At 51.3% G+C, this 18,744-nt stretch overlaps 1 protein-coding gene and 1 long non-coding RNA gene across 5 annotated transcripts in view; both read left to right on the forward strand.

Annotated features, from left to right (window-relative positions):
• LOC146765741 (uncharacterized) overlaps positions 1–11,916 on the forward strand; it is a 49,097-nt gene extending 37,181 nt beyond the window's left edge. Inside the window, exons 2-3 of the long non-coding RNA XR_014949700.1 lie at positions 396–552; positions 9,621–11,916. This is a non-coding gene — a long non-coding RNA (uncharacterized LOC146765741). The remainder of the gene's footprint in view (positions 1–395; positions 553–9,620) is intronic.
• Positions 11,917–13,234: 1,318 nt separating this feature from the next.
• PMEPA1 (prostate transmembrane protein, androgen induced 1) overlaps positions 13,235–18,744 on the forward strand; it is a 44,108-nt gene continuing 38,598 nt past the window's right edge. The window contains exon 1 of one of the 4 annotated variants that reach the window (XM_085558289.1): positions 13,235–13,699. In XM_085558289.1, coding sequence (XP_085414415.1) covers positions 13,597–13,699 — 103 coding nt within the window. In that variant the 5' untranslated portion in view covers positions 13,235–13,596. The remainder of the gene's footprint in view (positions 13,700–18,744) is intronic. The other 3 variants (XM_021553607.3, XM_031506558.3, XM_021553608.4) reach the window with 3 other exon arrangements.

The following is an 18,744-nucleotide window of genomic DNA, read 5'->3' on the forward strand; positions in this document are numbered from 1 at the left end:
GTTGGTGTCTGGGACAGGTATAAGGAGCATTAAAATACCTGATGTGAAATGTGTATTCACAGAGGAGCTCTGGGATGCTGCCCCTGGGACTTTTTTTTCTTTGTTTCCTTTTCGTAACTTCAAGCTTTAAATATTTGTGTCTTTTTAAAGATGAATTTGGGTGGTTTTAACATGTTTTACCTCTGACTTTGAACTCACTTGTGGTGAAAATAACCTCACTGAAGTCCACAGTAGCAGCGCTCAGGAATGTGGTGTGTCCGATCTAATGGGGCACGATGGAAAAAGGAGCTGCATCCCCCAAAAAACACCCAGGGACGTGAGGAGAAAGAGCTGAGCCCGTCAGGCTGCAACACAGCAGCAGGGCTGACACTCACCTTCTGCTTTTCCATGTACAGCAGAGCACTGCAAAGCTGGCATCTGCCAGAAGGATTTGTTCCATCCCTGAATACCTGCACTGCTGCTTGCCCCCGTGCTGCTGCCAGGAGAGGAACAAACAGCTCCACACCTGCTGCACAGCTCAGCCTTGAAGGAATGCATGTGCAAATCTGGCAGGTAGGAATTGCTCTCTTCAGATCACTTCTTGAAATAGGAGCTCTCAGCTTTTCCTGCCTGCTGTTCTATTTTTCACTTTCTTCTTGCAGTGCCCATATTAAAATGAAGATTTTTATAACTTTTTATTTCATCTTAATTCATTTTCATGGTGGGGCTGTAACCAAATTCAAACTGGCACTTCTAGGAATCCAGCCCCGATGTTGTATGAGGGTTTTAAAGGTGTGCACAGTTTTTTCTCTCACTCCCCCAGTTCTTTTTCTTGGTAATTTTTGTAATGTGGATTTGGACCTGACACAACTGGCATCATTTGGGATGTAATGACTGTTTCTCCTGGCTTATTTGGGAGTTGTTTAACCTTTTGCTTACCTTCCTCAAGTTGTAGGTTGACTTCTAATTGAAAAATACCATTTAGAATCAAAACCCACTGAAAAATCTTTGGATTCAGTGCACTTAAATGCAGCACTTTATTTCCCTATTTTTTTTCAACAGTTTTCCTTGACTTAAATGACTCACCAGATTTTTTTTTCCAATTTAATGAAAAGTTTTGGCATTCTGAAAGGGCTTTTTTTTGCAGAACTACCTGTTAACTGATTGTTTTTTCCAGTTACTGTTTACTACATTGTTATTTTAGTTTTTCACATCAGTGCAGACCATGGACAACCCCAGCTGGGCATATATATAAAACTTTCCAAGGGAATTGTGGATCCCTGGATAGAAAATTTCTCTCTCTAACAGCTGAATACCTTTTCTCATTTCTCTGTGGACTCCTTGAAGTCCCCAGCCCCCAGAAGTTCACAGAGCACAGTCAAAAACTGTTTCAGGTTCATTCCCACTTGCTCACAGAATGTAGTAACTCAGCCAAGACGTGCTGCCCCACTGGTGTTGCTTCACTGGAGCAAGTCACAGCCAGAAATAAAGGCAGGGGCTATTTTTTTCTTCTCTAAGTATGTTCAAAACATGAATTTCCATGAGTTTCCAACATAAGACCTATATCTGCATGGTAAGTAGAGTCACTTTCACTTGCAAATGAGGTTGGATCTGCTAAAAAATCTGCTAATTTGCAATAAAAATAGCATCCATCTTTGCTCTGCAAATATAGTCTCTTTGAAAACTGTCCCATTTTCAGAACTGCAGCAGCTTGTAGGATGGGAGAAAGGGGAAGGAGGAAATACCTTGCATTTGAAGTCACTTTGTATTTCTCCAGGACTATTTCACACACCTTTAGTCATTATGCTGCGTTTTGTGTTGTCACATTAATTTTCACAGTAGCAGACTGATAGAAACAGTGTGACTGCACTGCAGAAGCAAGGGAAGCTGGATTGATTGGGAGGGAGAAGGATTTGTTCAGACATAAATATCTCCTGCCATATTGAGGGGAGTTAAAAAAAAAAAAAAAATGGCCAGCCAAGAAATTGCTTTTTTGTAGGAACGTTCTGTTTCTCTCTTTTTCCTATTTTTTTTTTTTTCCTTTTAATACATGCTTTAATGTGAGAGACCAGGCACAAGGGGAAAAAGTAAGTGGCTATTTAATGAGTCTGAGGTGCTGAATCCAAGTGCTCTTTCAGAGGGTGAAACTGCAAGGAATGGGAGACAAGGAAGGTGAAGGGGTGTGTGGAAGTTGGTATTAAATAAGGATGCCTGCTCATGTAAGGTCTTGTTGGGGAAAATGCTGACTTTCTTGCGGGTTAAATGCTTGAAGGAATTGCAGAGTCAGGCTCTTAGAAAATGAGGGCACACACCGAAAAATCAGCACCTCAGCACACAACCAGGTGAGAAGATCAGGTGCAGAGAGGAAAGCCAGTGCAATGCCTTCTATGCCAATCTTCCTGCACCCCAGGGAGGATGCAGAGATTGCAGAGAGGAGCAGCTATTGCTGTCCCTGTGCAGCAGCACCTACCTGGCCACCAATTTATCCCCTGGGATGGGGTTGCTCTCCGCCCAGACTTTCAAAAGCTGCTCCAGCACTCACATCTGCTGGCTTGGCAATGCTGCTCATGCCCTGCCAGGGCCAGTGGGATGGTTTTCAGTGCAGGCTGGAAGCATTCCCTGGGCTCCCATGGCTTTTCCTTTAAGGGAGGAGCTGAGAGATGCCTCAGCTTTGGAGCTGAGTTCTCTGCTGGCACTTGTCACTCCGAGAGTATTCTGGGCTAGAGCTTGTGGTCTGGTGTAGGAAAATAAATCCGCCTCTGAGGAGGCTTGAAGGAAAGTCCCAGTATCTGATCAGAGGTTTTGCTATTGAGGATGGGATCGGTTGCAGCTCTAGGAATGCCTTTTTCCTCACACTTCTCCTGTGCTAAGGACAGCTGGGATGGGTCACACTGTCCCTTGTGCAGCTTCTGAGCCTTGAACTGAGGCTTCCACTTGATAAATCCAAGTTTCTGACACCAAAAGCCTTGGGTGGAAGCTTGCTTATGTCTGGCTGGTTGGCAGCAGGCAAAACTCTTAAAGGAAGAGCAGCTAATTGCATATTCATAATGGCACATCCTTGAGAAAAGCCCTTAATTTCTGCTGTGGTGGATCTGGAAATTCACCCTGTCTGTGCTCAGCAACAACCACCCCCAGCCTCTGAAGAATGTGGATCAAACAGAGCTTTTTGGCCCTTTTTCCTCTGAAAAAGAACCACTAATTTCTTCAGTTGGAGCATTTTATTTTTTTAACAAAAGAGCATGATACAGCTCTATACACCAGTTGGAAGCAATGTGATTTGTGTCATGAATACTAATATGCATTTGATGGTGTCCTATAAATTCAACACATTCGGAAGAGCGTTAACAAGAGTTGTAGGAACCATACTTAAATTCTTCCCCTACTTTTTTGTCAATTAAAGGAAAAAGGAAGCTAGTGAGAGTCTGTATTTGTATCCAAAACAAATATGGCTTGGGTCACGACAAGACTTCTGCACGCCGTGCTAGACCTGGGTCTACAGCACATTCATTGATTTTTGTCTCCATGAATCACCCTAAAGCTATAGGCAACAAAAGCTGAAGCTATGTAGATGTGATTTCTAGTTCATTTGTTGTTCATTAGAAAGATTTTGTCTCTCTCATTTGCAGCACCCCTGCTGCTGCGTGTTCATTAGGAGAATGGAACGTATTCCAAATATTTCCTAGCTCTGGCAGGGCAGATGGTGGAAAGTAATTTTCCAAACTCTTCTGGAAAAGGATGGGGTGGGGGGAGAGGGGGGGAACACACCCAAATAACCCCAAGTCACCCCCTGCACGCCAGAAGAATTTGGTATTTCTGAGTGCAGACGTGCCGTACACTCTCTGTCTCTCTGGTTGTACAGTGCAGCATGTCGGAGTGGTGGGAAGTGTGTATGAATGGGAATGTATCACATTACATGTGGGATGTTAGCAAGGCTGGGATTTTTTTTCACAGGAAACTGCATTTGCAAAGAGCACACAGCAACATGCAGTACCCTAAAAGATGTGTGTGAAGGAGCGAGCAGGATTCATTTCCCTAAATCTTCTGGGCAACCCAATGCCTGAGGGAATCCCAGGGAGGGAGGACAGAGCCTGGGCCCCACTCCAGTTTCCCAGTCCAGCCCTGTGCGGAGGCGTGAGGCAGCCTGGAAGCTTCTCAGACGCCCCATCCCCACTGCCCGCCCCGGCCGCTCGGGCAGAAGGATGTCCCAGCGCTCAGACAATGGTGGAGGAAGCAGCTCTGGCTGCATTTCCCTTCTGCTCCCCGGGGAGCTGGGGCAGCACACAAGGCAGGGCCAGATTCAGCTCTTGGATCCACATGAAACATCCCTGTGCCGACTGCTCCCTTCCTCCCGGGAGTGGAAGTGGCGCACGCGAGGGGAGCAGAGGGGCCAAGCTGGGAGCACAATGATGGGGAAACAAAGAGCGGGGCTGTGTTTGCTGCCATTCACTTCTGCTTGGAGCCCTTTCCTATTTCCAGGAGCCTCTTGACCTGCAGCTCCTTCTCCTCAGCAGACAGACCCCAAAGCCCCGCTGGATCCTCGTGGCTCTTCAGATCAGACCAGCAAAGCATTGGCAGCGTGGAGCCCAAGCTCTGTGCTTGCAGCCAGGATTTCAGCTCCTCAGCGCTGGCACTGGGAGCTCCTGGTTGTCCTCCAGCTCCTGGGGACAGCAATGGTGCTCTCAAAGTCAACACAAACAAACCAGGAGAGGCTTCAGGCAGTGCAGCAGAGCCTGTCCAAGGGCTGCCGTCCCTGGGCTGTGCTCCTGCTGAAGGAAGGAGCCTCCAGCACTGACCTCAGACCTGCACGCCCCAAATCTCAGACAAAGAAACCTGGCAGAACACAGAACTTCCTCAAAAGAACGGGACCAACTGACCCATCCATGCCAAGCCGCTCAGCCTGGGAGGGAGGTGCTCTGACAGCTGCTCTGAAGCCCTGTCAGATTGTCAATGCTCGCTATCACTGATGGATTTCCAAGCCCTCTCTTTCTGCAGGCACTCTCACATTGCAGTGAGTGGGTGCAGGTGGAGGTGCTGGGGCTCTCACTGGCTTCATTTCATAGAATCACAGAATGCTTTAGGTTGGAAAAGCCCTCTAAGGTCATCAAATCCAATAATTCCCCCAGTGCCACCAAGGCCACCACTAAACCCTGTCCCTAAGCTCCACATTTACACATCTTTTACAGGAGTCCCCTCTGAGCCCGAAAATTCGGGATCATTCCTTCCCAACAGCCCGGTGTGGTGCCCTGTGGGAGCTGCCTTTCCTCCCAGGCTGGCCAGAGCTTCCTCCAGCCAGGACTGTGCCACCAGCTGAGATCCAGGCTTTGTGCACTCCACTTCCAACACCTGAAGCTGTCTCCCCACAGCCAGGCTGAGTTTTTAACTTCAGAGATGAGCAGGGGCTGTAATTGATTCGTCAGGGCTCCTGTTAATTGGGCTTTGCTCAATTGTTGTGATATATTTCGTTCCCGATTATTACGCTCTGGAGCCAAGGTTCCTTTAGGTAATTTACGCTGTAGCCTACGTATGTGTAAAAAATTTATTGCACTCATGTTTTTAATTAAAATGCATGCGATAATACTAAAAGCAGAGAGGGAGAGGGAGGGAGGAGAACGCAGATTAAGTTTTTAATTGTTTTAATAGTGAGATTTGTTTCAGAGAGAACAGGGCATATTGGTTTCCTTGGAAACATTGGCGATGTATTAGCTGTATAAAATCTAGCATAAAAGATTTGAGAAAGTGAAGCCTTTAGGTTTTAACTGATGTTATAACTCTTTTCATTTGGAAAATCAGATTTACACATGCTCCCTGGAGGCCCAAAATGGTGTCTTTTTTGTGTTTTCTCTTAAACCTTAGAATTTATAATTTCGTAGATTATCAGAATCATTAAAAATCCAAAAACTCCAATAACAACAAGAAGAAAAATAAGTCTTCAACAATTCAATATCCCTGATTCATACGATTTAATTAGATGTGCCTGTAAGTTCTCTTTGTGCCAAGCAGTACCAGGCTCAGACAAGACTCCATGTGATCTGGGAAAGAAGGGCAAAAAAATTGGCTTTTTTAGATGTTCCAGTAAAACTGGAGATTATTGGTAATGGACAGAGGGTGATGTTTTATATACATCCTGTGTTGTTTTATTGGACATCACCTGGATGTACAATATACAATGTACAGACAGTTTCAAGCTCAAGGAACCACTGCGGCTGATGATGATCTGCCCTCACACAAAGTCTTCAAGGCCTCTATTTTTCCTGGTTTGTATTTTAGGAACCAGAGGAGCCCTCAGAGAGCCTCATCCCAGAAACAGCACGTTGGGTTTGGGGCTACAACACTCCAAGGCAGTACAGGAGGTCAAATGTACATTTTAAGGGTGTTCTCATCTGAAATTAAAACACTTCCTCTTCGTTCTCTTTGAAAAGCAGGCTCTCAAATTATCCATTTTGTCTCTTTGTAAGGGAGGGTTCAGCTCTCTGCAGCCGAGTGGGACTGAAACAACCACTTTTAATATCTGTGATTCACCTCTGAGCCCAAACTGTGATGATACAGAGCATCTGGGGATCCAATACTGCAGAAAGGCTCTCTCTGGAACAAAAGGGGGGGGAAATAGACTGCAGATAAAGTAGCAGATGTAGTATTTTGGACCATCGAAGAAGAGAATGGATGGCTGGGTTTTAGCGTGTAAGACTAATCACTCAGTTGAAATCATTTCAGCAGCTGAGTAAATAGACTTATGGAAAAGACATTTATGGGAGCATTTGTGTTCCAGGATCCTCCCTCTTTCCTAGCCCCGCCGGTTGTTTGCTTTTCTGTCTCGCTGGTGCCGAAGCCTCCCGACGGTGTCAGCCGTGCCCGGTGCGAGCAGCGGGGCTCGGAGCTGCCACCCTGCCCAGGGACCGGGCCCGGTGGCCAGCTCGGCTCCGGGACACCGGCCGGGCAGGGCAGGGCAGCACCGAGCCGGACCGAGCCGGGCCGGGCAGCACCGAGCCGGGCCGAGCCGGGCCGGGCAGGGCAGCACCGAGCCGGACCGAGCCGGGCCGGGCAGCACCGAGCCGGGCCGGGCAGCACCGAGCCGGACCGAGCCGGGCCGGGCAGCACCGGCCGGGCAGGGCAGGGCAGCACCGAGCCGGCCCCGGGACACCGGGCCGGGCACGGCAGCCCCGGCTGTCACACCGGGGTTGTCACGGAGCGGCACCGGGACGATGGAAATGAGTCAAGCCTAAAGGAAAGCGGAGTTGAAGCGCACGGGCCGGGCAGGCTCGGCCGGAGTGTCCTGCCTTGTCTGTCCGTCTGTCCTGCCCGGTGGACACAGACAAACCCTGCGTGTCTGTCCGTCTGTCCTGCCCGGTGGACGCAGACAAACCCTGCGTGTCTGTCCGTCCTGCCTGGCCTGAGCCCTGGCTGTCTGTGCGCCCGGCCGGTGCAGGCAGAGCCCCGGCTGTCTGTCCGTCTGTCCGGCTGTGCCCAGCTCGGGGCAGGGCACGGTCACCGCCCGACAGAGGCAGAGGCGATGCCGTGTGTCCCTGCCCGCTGCGCGCACGGGCGGCTGAGCCGGTTCATGACCGGGGCAGGAAGCGGTGGCAGCGCCGCGGGTGCCGCGGCACACCCAAGGCGCGCGGAGCCCGCGGCGCCGGGGGTCGCGGTCGGGCCGCCCCGCCCGGGCACGGCCGCGGCCGCGGCGCGGGGCCCGCGCTGTCCCTTTAAGGCGGCGGCGCGGGAAGGCGCGCGCCGCGCCTTTGTCACGGCCCCGGGTCACGGCGCGGTCACGGCCCCGCCCCACGTGGCGCCGCCGCCCGCGCGGCCGCGCGCCACGCCCCCCGCGCTGATTGGCTGCCTCGCGCCCCGCGGCCGCCGCCGTCACTTCTGATTGGCTGAGCCCGCGCGGCCTTTGTCGGCGGGGGCGGGGCAACGCCTGCCCGTGGCACCGGGGCCATCTGGCGCTGCCCCGCGATTTAAAGGGGCCGCGCCCCGCCGGGCGAGGCGGGTTCGGTTCTGGGAGCCGGTCCCGCTGGGTTTTCCATGCGAGGCCAGGGGCGCATTCCTGGGGATACCCGTGTGGTACCCCGCCAGTGATGGTGATGGCGGGAGGAGGGCTGGGGCTCGCCCTGTGCTGCCGCTGAATGGCGACTTCAGGCAAGGGCATCTTCAGAGCCGCTTCCTCCTCGTCCTCCCCGGGGTTTGCCCGTGCGGGCGCGGAGCGGCTCCGGGATGATCCCGAGCTGCTGCAGCCCCGCGGGCAGAGCGGAGCCCGGCTTTGCCCGAGCTCACCCCGAGCAAGGAACGGAAGCCCAAGGCGCAGCCGATGTGTCCCGGCCGACACGGGCGTGTGCGGGGCTTTTGCGGCGGGGTGGGTGGGTGTAGATGGGCATCAAACAAGGGCAGTTCACCCATGAGCTGCTCGCAGCTCCAAAGCTCCGCTGAGAGCGGTTCCGAGCTGCCTTCCCTCATCGCTCAGGTGCTTCCTCGGATGAGCCTGAAGTCTTCACCTGGCTGGGGCAGAGCTCAGGGTCACCTTTGTTTGCTTTCCAGAGCGCCGTTCCCCTCTCCAAAACCCGTTGTTCCCTTAAGAAAAGTCAGGGATTGTTTGATGTTGATGCAGTTAGAACTCTTCCCTCGGCGCTGTTTTATTTTACATGTGCCATCGTGGTTTCTCTAGCACGAGGAAATGAAGTGTGCTCAGGCAGGGAGCTGTGAATTCAGAGGGTGATGTATTTCCCACCAGTGCCTCAATAAAATGTAAAGGTAGGGTGGAGTCTTTCCAGTGATGCCAGCCAGAGTTATATCAGGCCCCAAATAAGACAGAATGGGTGGCTTGCATTCCATTCTGGTGCCTTCCGTGAAAAAAATTCATTACAAACAAATACTGACTTTTTATGCCTCCTGGTTGGGAATAAAACCTCCTAAGTGGGATCCTTAACTAAAGCTGCTGAGCATCCATGTCCCCGTGGCATTGTCCTCTGTGGCAGCAGAGATCCTGTTCTAATTGCTGGGGAGAAAACCTGAGTTTCTGGAACCAAGCAGTTAGAAAAATAAACTTAAATTGAGAGGTTAGTCACCAGAAAGTGGAAACCATGTCTGGAATTGTTAGAAATAAGACTTGCTTGAAAATAAATATAGAATTATTCACCATGGTAACTATTGCCCTATTGCGTTAGTGCGTATCGATTTAACATTAATCCGAAGACTAATGCTGTGAAATATTTGGACTCTTTAATGGACAACTGTTTAGTTAACAAAGCTTTTGGGAGTTGTGGAGTTCTTTTTGTTTTGTTTTTCCTTGGGTTGTCTTGAACACCGTTTGACTCTTAAGGTTACTTATTTCTCAGATGGATCTTGCTTTTCCATTACATTTTATGAATTTATCCATAGCGCTGCACTGTAATGATCTCAGTGATGCTGGAGTGTTGCAGTGAGGAATAAAAGGAAATATTTAAATGTGTCTGTACAGGCAAATGCCTGGCTTCTAGTCTGGCTTTGAGCGAAATTACGTTACAATCCCTGACTAGCCATGGCAGCCTGATGTGCCCACGTCCTTCATTTTGTCCAAGGATCCCCGATGGTCTCGGAGCTCCTGTGTGTCCCTTTCCATGGCTGCAGAGCCCGAGGCCCAGGGAGCAAACTTGGCTTTCTCTGAAATTTTACAGCAAACCCAGGAAGCGAAGGGAGATCTCGCAGTTCCAGACTCATCCCGGAGCCGTCTGAGGTGTCTCCAGGGAAAACATAAAAAGAAGTGGAAAAAAGCTGATCAGTGACAACACAGGAGCCAAAATCAACAACAGTGTGTTCTGGAAATGTCCCACAGATGAGCAGCACTCGCTGCTGGGACAGAAGCTCTGACAAATGCATTGGGCTGCAGGCTGGATGGTGTCACTACAAAGAACAGGGTGAAGCATTTAAGTTAGTTGATGTACTTTTAATTTTTACAAGCCCATCTGGGATGACTTTAATTATTTGTTCTTAGATCATGGTGGAAAAATGCTGATTATTCTTAAAGCCACATGAGTCGTTCAGATGAAATGGAGATGGTGGTAAACAGCATTTTTTAAACCAGCGTTGACTTGCAAACAGTTATTTTTTCTTTATTTTTAAAGAAGGTTGGGAAGATGTGTGAACTTGCAGCAGCCTGCACCTGAATCGGGAGCCTTTATCCAGCAGAGCTTTGTGAACTTGTAAAAACTCCCCCTAGAACAAGCTGATTCATGGGGTGAGGGCAGGAGCCTCCCCCCGCTGGAGCTGCCTCTGCCACAGCTCCAGGGCAGCCTGGGCACGGGGTGCTGGCAGTGCCATTGCTCAGGCACCCCATCTCCTGTCCCTGTGCCCAGGGGTGATGCCTTTTGGATGGCAAAGCCTTTTGGAAGGCAAAGCTGTGCCTGCTGCAGCAGAAATTGCAGAGAATGACCCTCCACTCAAGGAACTGACCTGCCTCAGAAGAACAATCCATTACTTGGAGCTGCATTCACCCTCTTGAGACTGTTTAAGGGTGTTCCAACTGTCTTAAAATCCAAGAATTCTGCATCCAACGTGAACTGTGGCCACATCCACATGGCTGAAGAGCTCAGAGGGCTCGGCAGCGGTGGCAGGGCTGGTGCTGCCAGCTGGGACCTCACATGACACGGGGACACGTGCAGTCCTCACCTTGGCTTATTTATGGCAGTGCTATGTGTTTTAAGTGCAAAGGATGTTAGCTGCAAGCTGGTAGGCTCAGATAAGCTTCCAGCCACCTTTTCTGGCCAGTCAAGAAAGGTCCTTTGGAAGAGCGTCGCTAATGTTCAACCACCAAGTGTTTTAAATGTAATATAAAGATATATTTCCAGATAAATAATAAAAGTAGGTTGATTGATAAAGCATATCAGAACTGGATTTTGTCTTAAGAATTTTGACCCTGTGAGTGTCTGGCTTTTAACTTTCTTGATGTCCTTTCTGGGGCTAGTGGGCCCAGTATCCCTGTAACAGGGGTAATGTTTCTTCCTTTGCATTTTCACAAAGCATTTCTAAAAATCTCACTGCCACAAAATAAATTGAGCCCCGGAAATAACCTGAAGGAATCACGATTACCCCTCCTGTGTTACTGATGAGGAAACCGAGGCAGGAAACAAAATATAAAATAGGATTGGAAATGCTTTATCTCCAGCTCTAGCACAGATTTTTTTCATGCAATTGCCCCTAATCTCCCAGCACACCAATTCCCACCTCTGCTGCCACCCTAGCACCTTCCCCTGCCTTTGGGAATGACACTTGTTGGATAATTCACGTGTTTTCAGTGCTGGGGAGCACAAACTTCTCCAAGCTTGTTTCTGTCTGAGCCACACGATCCTCTTCCGTGTTTCCTTTGGATTAGTAATTGTTGGGAGTTACCATCTGTCGAGTGGCAAAGAGTAAAAGATTAAACAACCCAGCAATTCCTTGTTCCTTCTCTCCAGCCATTTTCACAGGACTGGATGGGGCTGCACGAGTAAAGTGCGGGTGGGTATTTAACATTAGTTTGTAGTAGTCATGTAGAACTAAATTCCTTTTCTGGGCAGGGAAATAAAGGTTAAACCTTACCAATGAGTGTCACTGTCCCTACCCCAAATATTGAGACCATCCATCTTCTGTGATTGCTTCAGCTTTGTAGGAATAGGATTTCTGCTGGTTGGTCGCCAGTCCTCGCCTCGGTGCATCTTCCAACAGCATCTCTGGGAAATGCAGGCCCGGCTGGGGATGCCTCAGATACTCCCAAATTCTAAATCAGAGCTATCAACAGTTACAGGGAAATGTGCTTTCTTAGAAGATAACTGAAGCTGCCTTTATCTCCCAGTAACAGGATTCACCAAGTATTATAGCAGCTACTTCGCACCACTGTAGTTAAGCTTGTTTCAGCATTTTCATTATAAACCTTTGTTTTCACAGGTTTATTTCCCAGAAAAAAAAAAAATCTGTCTCATCTAAACCTTGGCACAATGAGCCCTTAGGGAAGAGATGTTTGTTTTTCCTTTTACCTGTCTTGCAGTGAATGGGGTCACTCCATTTTACAGTGTGTGGTTTGAAACAAAAGTGGAAATAGTTCCTGAGCTCTAAGCAGCACCACTGGCACTACCATGGGAGCTAATGGGAATTTTCACTGAGCTCAGCCATGGCCAGACTGGCCCTTACAGGTTTATCCCCCACATCTCTTTTCTAATTTTTGATATTTTTCTGTCTGAAATGCTGAACTGGGGACTGCCTGTGTAGGGCCCCCACAGCTGGGTGGGTGTTGTGGGGTGAGCCTGACTTTTGGGTGCTTTTCCAGCAGGATACACAAATCCTGGTGCTTTTGGAACTGATCTGCAAAGCTCTGCCAGGTCCTGCTGGAGGCTGGGAGCTGGGGGTGCCACTGGCCCCACCTGGGTGGGCTCAGTGCAGGTGGTACTTTAAAAATCCACTGCGGGTGGGTGGGTGCAGTAGTGACTGGAGCATCCCTGTCAAGGAAAGGCTGGGAGAGCAGGGCCTGTTTGGACTTACGGGATGACTGGGAAGGGACCTCATCAATATGTGTACATATCCAAAGGAAGGATGCCAAGAAGATGGACCAGGCTCTGCTCCGTGCTGTTGAGCAATAGGACAAGAGGCTACAAAACTGATGGCCAGGAATTTCCACCAGAACATGAGGAAAAACTTTGTTTCTGTGCTGGTGAAGGAACACTGAACAGATTGCCCGGCGAGGGTGTGGAGTCTCCCTCTCTGGAGATATTCCAGAAGGCGTCTGGACACAATCCTGTGCCCTGTGCTCGGGGATGACCCTGCCTGAGCCGGGAGGGGGGACACCGGGTTGTTCCCTTCCAGCCTGACCCGCTGGGGCAGCGCGGGGAGGGGAAGGGAAGGGAAGGGAAGGGAAGGGAAGGGAAGGGAAGGGAAGGGAAGGGGAGGGAAGGGGAGGGAAGGGGAGGGAAGGGGAGGGAAGGGGACGGAAGGGGAGGGAAGGGAAGGGAAGGGAAGGGAAGGGAAGGGAAGGGAAGGGAAGGGAAGGGAAGGGAAGGGGAGGGGAGGGGAGGGGAGAGGAGGGGAGGGGAGGGGAGGGGAGGGGAGGGGAGGGGAGGGAAGGGAAGGGAAGGGAAGGGAAGGGAAGGGAAGGGAAGGGGAGGGAAGGGGAGGGAAGGGAAGGGAAGGGGAGGGCAGGGGAGGGAAGGGGAGGGCAGGGCAGTCCCCGTCTGGCGCTGACGTCACGGTCCCGCCCGCGGCGGCGGCGGCGCGGCCGCGTCCCCGTGGCCGTGAATGAGCGCGGGGGGCGGGAGCGGAGCGGGAGCGGGCGGGCCGCGCTCCCACCGCGCTCCCACCGCGCCGCGCCCCACAAAAGTGCGGGGCTGCCGCGGCCGGGCCCAGCGCTGCCGCTTCCCGGGCCGGAGGGGCGCGGAGCAGCCGCGGGGCCGAGCGGAGCCGCTGCCGGGGGCGCCGCGCCGCGCCGGGTTTTTTATTTCCAATTTCTGATCGCAGCTGCATTTCCCTCCCTCCGCCCCCCCGCGCCGAGGAGGAGCCCCGGCTTTATGTGGTGCTGCCCGGGGAGCGCTCGGCGGCCGGGAAGTTCTTTGTGTCGCCGTCGCCTTCCTTTTTTTTTTTTTTTTCTTTCCTTTTTTTTTTTTTTTTTTTTTTTGTGTGTGTGTTTAAATGTATAACTTCATGGGGCTGAACAGCACGGCCGTAGCTATTCAGCCCAATGTGTCCTGCACATGCAACTGCAAAAGGTCTTTGTTCCAGAGCATGGAGATCAGTAAGTACCAGCCCTGCTGCTCCCGGGGAGGGTGCGGGAGGTGCCCGGGGTGCGGCAGCGCCCGGCGGCCCCGCCGCGGGCGGGGAAGTTCCGCGGGGCTCCCGGCGGCGCCGGGACCCTTGGCTGCGATGCGCTTTCCCGGAGCGGCTTTCCTCCCCTCCGTGCGAGCCCCGCTGTCTCATCTGTTGCCGCTGGGATGTCGGTGCGGGTGTGACACGGCGCGGGCCGGGCTGCCGGAGCTGCCCGGGATCGCCGCTCCCCGCCGGCACCGGGGCTGAGAGCTCCGCTCTTCCCCGTCGCGGCTCCATCACCGCCCGCGTCTCGCCCTTTCCCCGCGGTGCCCCGGTGCCCTGCCCATCCTGCGGGGGTGATGCTTGGGCGCTCCCCATCCTCCCCCGGGGGTCTGCGCTGCCCCCGTGAAAATCACCCTCTCCTGGGTACCCGCGGTCCGGACACTCGAGTGGGGTTTGTGTTTGGGAACCTGTTCTCCCCGTCTCCAGCCCCTCGGGGCTTTTTGTTCCGAAGGGCGATTTGGGTTTTTTCATTAATATTTTTCAACCCTCGCAGAGTAGCAGTGAGGGCAGTGCCTGACCTAAATATTCACCACTTCTCCGTGTGCTCTTTCCCTCTTGGAAATGAAGTGCACGGAGGTGAGAGAGAAGGAATATTACTGCTGAGGGGATAGGAATGAGTTTGGCTCTTTGGCAGTTTTAAGCAAACAGTATTTCCTGTAGAGGGAAGGTTTTCAAGGCATCCCAGAGAGCAGGAGGGTTGTCAGGATTGTACCCTGCTTAGCACCTTGTTCAGTGCCTTAAGATTCAAACCATGCACAGCCTAATGCAAAATGGCCCAAAAGGAAAACTTGGGAAAGAGTCTGGATTTTGCATATATGCCTGGCACTGCGACGGGGCAGGCTGGCGCTCGGTGCGTGCAGGGAGAGCCAGCTGAGCTGTGCCTGTTTCTGCTAGCACAGGATCTGCCCCGTTACCTCCAGCGGGGCTGCAGAGCATCTGTCCCTCGGTATTTTGGATGGCTTTTGTCCAGTGTCGTCTGCCTTCTCCTTCTCCAGCTTCATCCTTGTTTAAATCAGGCGTCTGAATCCCGGAGAAGTCTGCAGGCATTTTTATACTGGTACGAAAATGTGTTCATTCTGAAATTTAGCATAAACCATACCCTTTGTACTGTATGCACTTTTAATCTTGATTTAATCTCATTCGTGTTCAGACAAAACTAAGCTGGATTTGCCTGATTTTATTAACACTACCGGTACTGAATAGACCATTATTCTTCCCTGACTTTAACAGGCCAGGCTAGATGTGCATACCAATAGCAGTGTATATATAATGAAGATATAGTTCTTTTTTGTGTCGGCCAGTTGCTGAACATAAACTGTGTGCCACAGAATCCCAAGGACGAGACTTTGTGTCTGATCAAGGCTCATGGTTGTGATAAAAGTTGTTAATTAAAATGTGTAATGTCTTTTGAAGAAAAAGCTTCTATTCCAGTCTAACTCTTGGCATGAGGTTTGGTTGGAACAACTCAGGCTTTTAATTTCACTCTTTGACTTTTTAGAAATAGCATAGTTTATAATTTTTTCCCCCATTTTTGTCAGCATGTGACAGGCTTGGTAAGAGGCAGGTGCTGCTTATGGATGGGGGGGTGAGAGACAGGGAATGGTGAATGACACCGGAGGAAACCTTGCCTGGATTGGGATGGGTGTTGTGGGAGCCTCGTGCCTGATGCTCCCAAGGTCCTTCCCTGACTTGTCCCTGCCCTCTGTCACTCCGGGGTCCCGACACTCAGGTGCTGAGTTCACACGAGCTGGGAGCCTTGGAGCCTCCCTTGCTGCTGCCCTTCCTTATTTCATGGTGGGGTAGGTTTCTTATCACCGATGTTATTATTTATTTCCTGCTGATGGCGGGCAGCACTGGCTCACCCCTGTGCCACACGAGAGCTCTGGTGGCACTACGGGGGCTGTTACCTGATCGCTTCCTGCACCTGGCTCCGGTGGAAGGGGCAGAGCTGAGCCTCCCTGAGATAAATTCATTCTACAGCATTTTTCCTCTTCCAGCCGCTTGATTTTGTCTAGCTTTCTGATACGACTTTGAGGGAACCTCAGAGCAGCTACCACCAGATGCTCCTTTAATTTTTTACCCAAAATTTTCAGGCAGGAACGCTTCAGGAGAGTGGCACGGGGCGGGGGGGGAACACAAAACTCTGATTTACAACCCTCTAAATAGGTTAGCTGTCCAAGCGATGCCCAAACCCCTTTTCCTCGCAGGCTTTCCTCCGTATGGCGGCTGCGGCGCTGCGGTGGAGGGAGCAGCTGGTTTCTGTTTCTCCCAGATTAGGATTATAAAAGGGTTTTCGGGGGCGGGGGCACGAGTCTCGCCCGCCGCCGGGCTGCGGTGCCAATACGCCGGGCGGTGCTGGGCAGCCAGACGTCTGCAGCAGTGGGCTCTAATCGCCCCGGCTGGGCGAAGGAGGTCAGGGGTGACCGGCGTGGAACAGGCTGTAAATAACTCATTATTTGGCCAGGCGCCGTGCCTGCCTCCCCGCCCGGCAGCGGCACCTGCCCGCCCCGGGCATCCCCCGGGCATCCCCCGGGCATCCCTGCGGGAGCCGCCGGGGCAGCTCTCGGCGCAGGCTTTGCAGGCAGTGTGATCGTGCAGAGTGTTCTCCGAGGCGTTTGGGATTTTTGGGAGGCGTCCTTGCATCTCCCAGCATCGAGGCCAGCTCCCAGCTGCAGCGCCGTGTCCGGCTGGGCTGAGAGCAGGTTCCTGTCCAAGCCGAGACTTGTAGGTTTTCACATTCTTCGGTTTAATGACAAACCAACATGGCTCATCCAGGGATCACATCTTCTTTCCACTTTCACGCTGCTTTTCTGACAAATGCATTTCTTTCCTGACACTCCGTCATCGGCAGTTATGGCTTATTCCAGGGCAAGAGTGGATGTGAACCATGTGCTTCTTTATTCCCCCGCAAAGTTTTCCTCGTGGAGGGAAGCCAGAGCTGCTCCCAGTGTTTCAGCAAGCCCGAAAGTGCTTGCCCAGAGGATGTTCACTTTGTGGCATCTCAGTTTGACCTCAGCCAAAGCGGGGAGTTCCCTCTGTCTGGCTCTGGTTACGTGTCTGTGGCGAGCTCTGCTTTTTGCTGAGATCAGCATCCCAAGGTGTGATCCTGGAGGAGCAGAGCAGAGCGTGGGTGGATTTACTTATGGTGGCCCAGGAGCTGTCTGTGTGTGCCCTTGGCCATCCCAGGGGACCCAGACACTCTGCAGTGCCAGCTCTGTGCGTCCCACCTTTCTTACCCTAGGAAAGGCCTGATTCCCTAAACTTGGAGGTCTTTATTAAAATTTCAATTTATTTGTGCCCTCAGGTAGTGATTTGGATCTTAGTGTTTTATAATCGATGTCGAAAGGGAGAATGAAAAGACACAGAGAGGGAAATGCAGGGAAAATAGTCAAACTTTGTTTTTTCCTATGGGTGAACACCTGGATTGTGCTGTGCTGCCCAGCGGGACCAGCACATGGAATGATCCTGTATAATCAGAGGTGATCATTTATAATGCCAAGTGGAGGCAAGACATGGTTCATTCTTCCTTTTCAGTCAGTGTCAGGGTGTTTGCTGCAGTAAGTCCTGTTACCTTCTGGCATGGAGGCATCCTCCACCCCCTGAATGTTTGCCTCCATAGTGTGTTTTCAGATCCTGGTTGTGAGAACATCAGAACTGAAGGATGTGTGGGGAGCAGCAACCATATTCTTTTCCTTAAAGCCAGGAATTCCCAATGTAGGGTCTGGGATTACCTCTAAATTTTTGGGATATTGAATTAGTTGCTCCTTTGTGAATGGAGAGAAGAACACCCACAAACACATGTTCTTACTTTTATTTGCTGTTGCTCATCAAAAAAACTAATTATTTTATATTTCCCAGGCTGAAGTTGGTAGTTTGATAAATCCATTTTTAGAACGAATTTGTAAACATAAATTATAAGTGGAGAGACATGAGAAGACCTTTCCAAAGGAAGTACCAAACTACATGGTGTCACTAATAAAGGGTAATTACAATCCCGCTCCTTTCCTGAGTAACTCAGTGTACAGTCATGTCTGTCGATGTTACTTCATTCAGGTAGCAGCAGCTGTCAGAATTTGCTAAGCCTAATTAGTGAAAAAAAAGGTAATTTATTTGCAGTGGTGTCTCGTGTGAAAACTGCCAACCAGTTTGCTTCCTGGAGGCAGATCCTGTACTGGTGTGTGGTTTGACTTATCCCTCCTGTTCTCTGACACACAGTGTGTCTGCTCCTGGCGGGTTGCATCCAAGTGACAGAGCCGGGCTGGAGAGCTGGTGAGGAGAGAGGTACAAGGGCCACTTCTCTGCAATTGAGTGGAAACTTGGTTCACGCCATGAGCACGCTCCCAGACGTCCATAAAGCTCAGGAATCATTGCAGTCGACGGATGTTTTAATGCACTGTTCTTCCTGTCTGTGTGGCTGAATTGCTGGGTGATTATTTTATAACTGTTTTGGGTGGCAGGAGGTGGGTCACTCGGGCAGGTCCCAGGTGAGGAAATGCATCCCAGACCCGCTCCGTCTGCGAGCGGCGTGGCCGAGTCCGGCACAGGGAGGAACAGGGAGGAATTCTACATAACCAGCGAGATCTGACCCTTCACATCCATCCTCCAGGACTGATCAGTGGCTGCTGCATTGCTGCTTCCTTGCTGCAGGGAATGCAGTGGTGGTCTGGGAGCTCCTCCAGGAGCGATGGGTGAGTGTGGAGTGTAGGGGAGCAGGGCAAGGGCGATCCTGGCACAGAGCATGGGAGCAGCTCCATGAGTGCCAGCACCTGGAACATGGACACAGGGCTGGGAGCTGGAGAAACCCTGCACACACATCCCTCTGGGAGCTGGAGAGACCCTGCACACATGCACCACCAAGGGCTGACAAGTTTTCAGTACTTGAGGAGGTCTCAGGGTACTCTGTGTGTGCACACACATGCATAAACACATCCGTGAAACTTAATTTAGTAATACAGGAAAGTGGCTCCAAAT

Source organism: Lonchura striata, chromosome 20 (assembly GCF_050655825.1).
Source record: "Lonchura striata isolate lonStrDom1 chromosome 20, ASM5065582v1, whole genome shotgun sequence".
NCBI classification, from domain to species: Eukaryota; Metazoa; Chordata; class Aves; order Passeriformes; family Estrildidae; genus Lonchura; species Lonchura striata.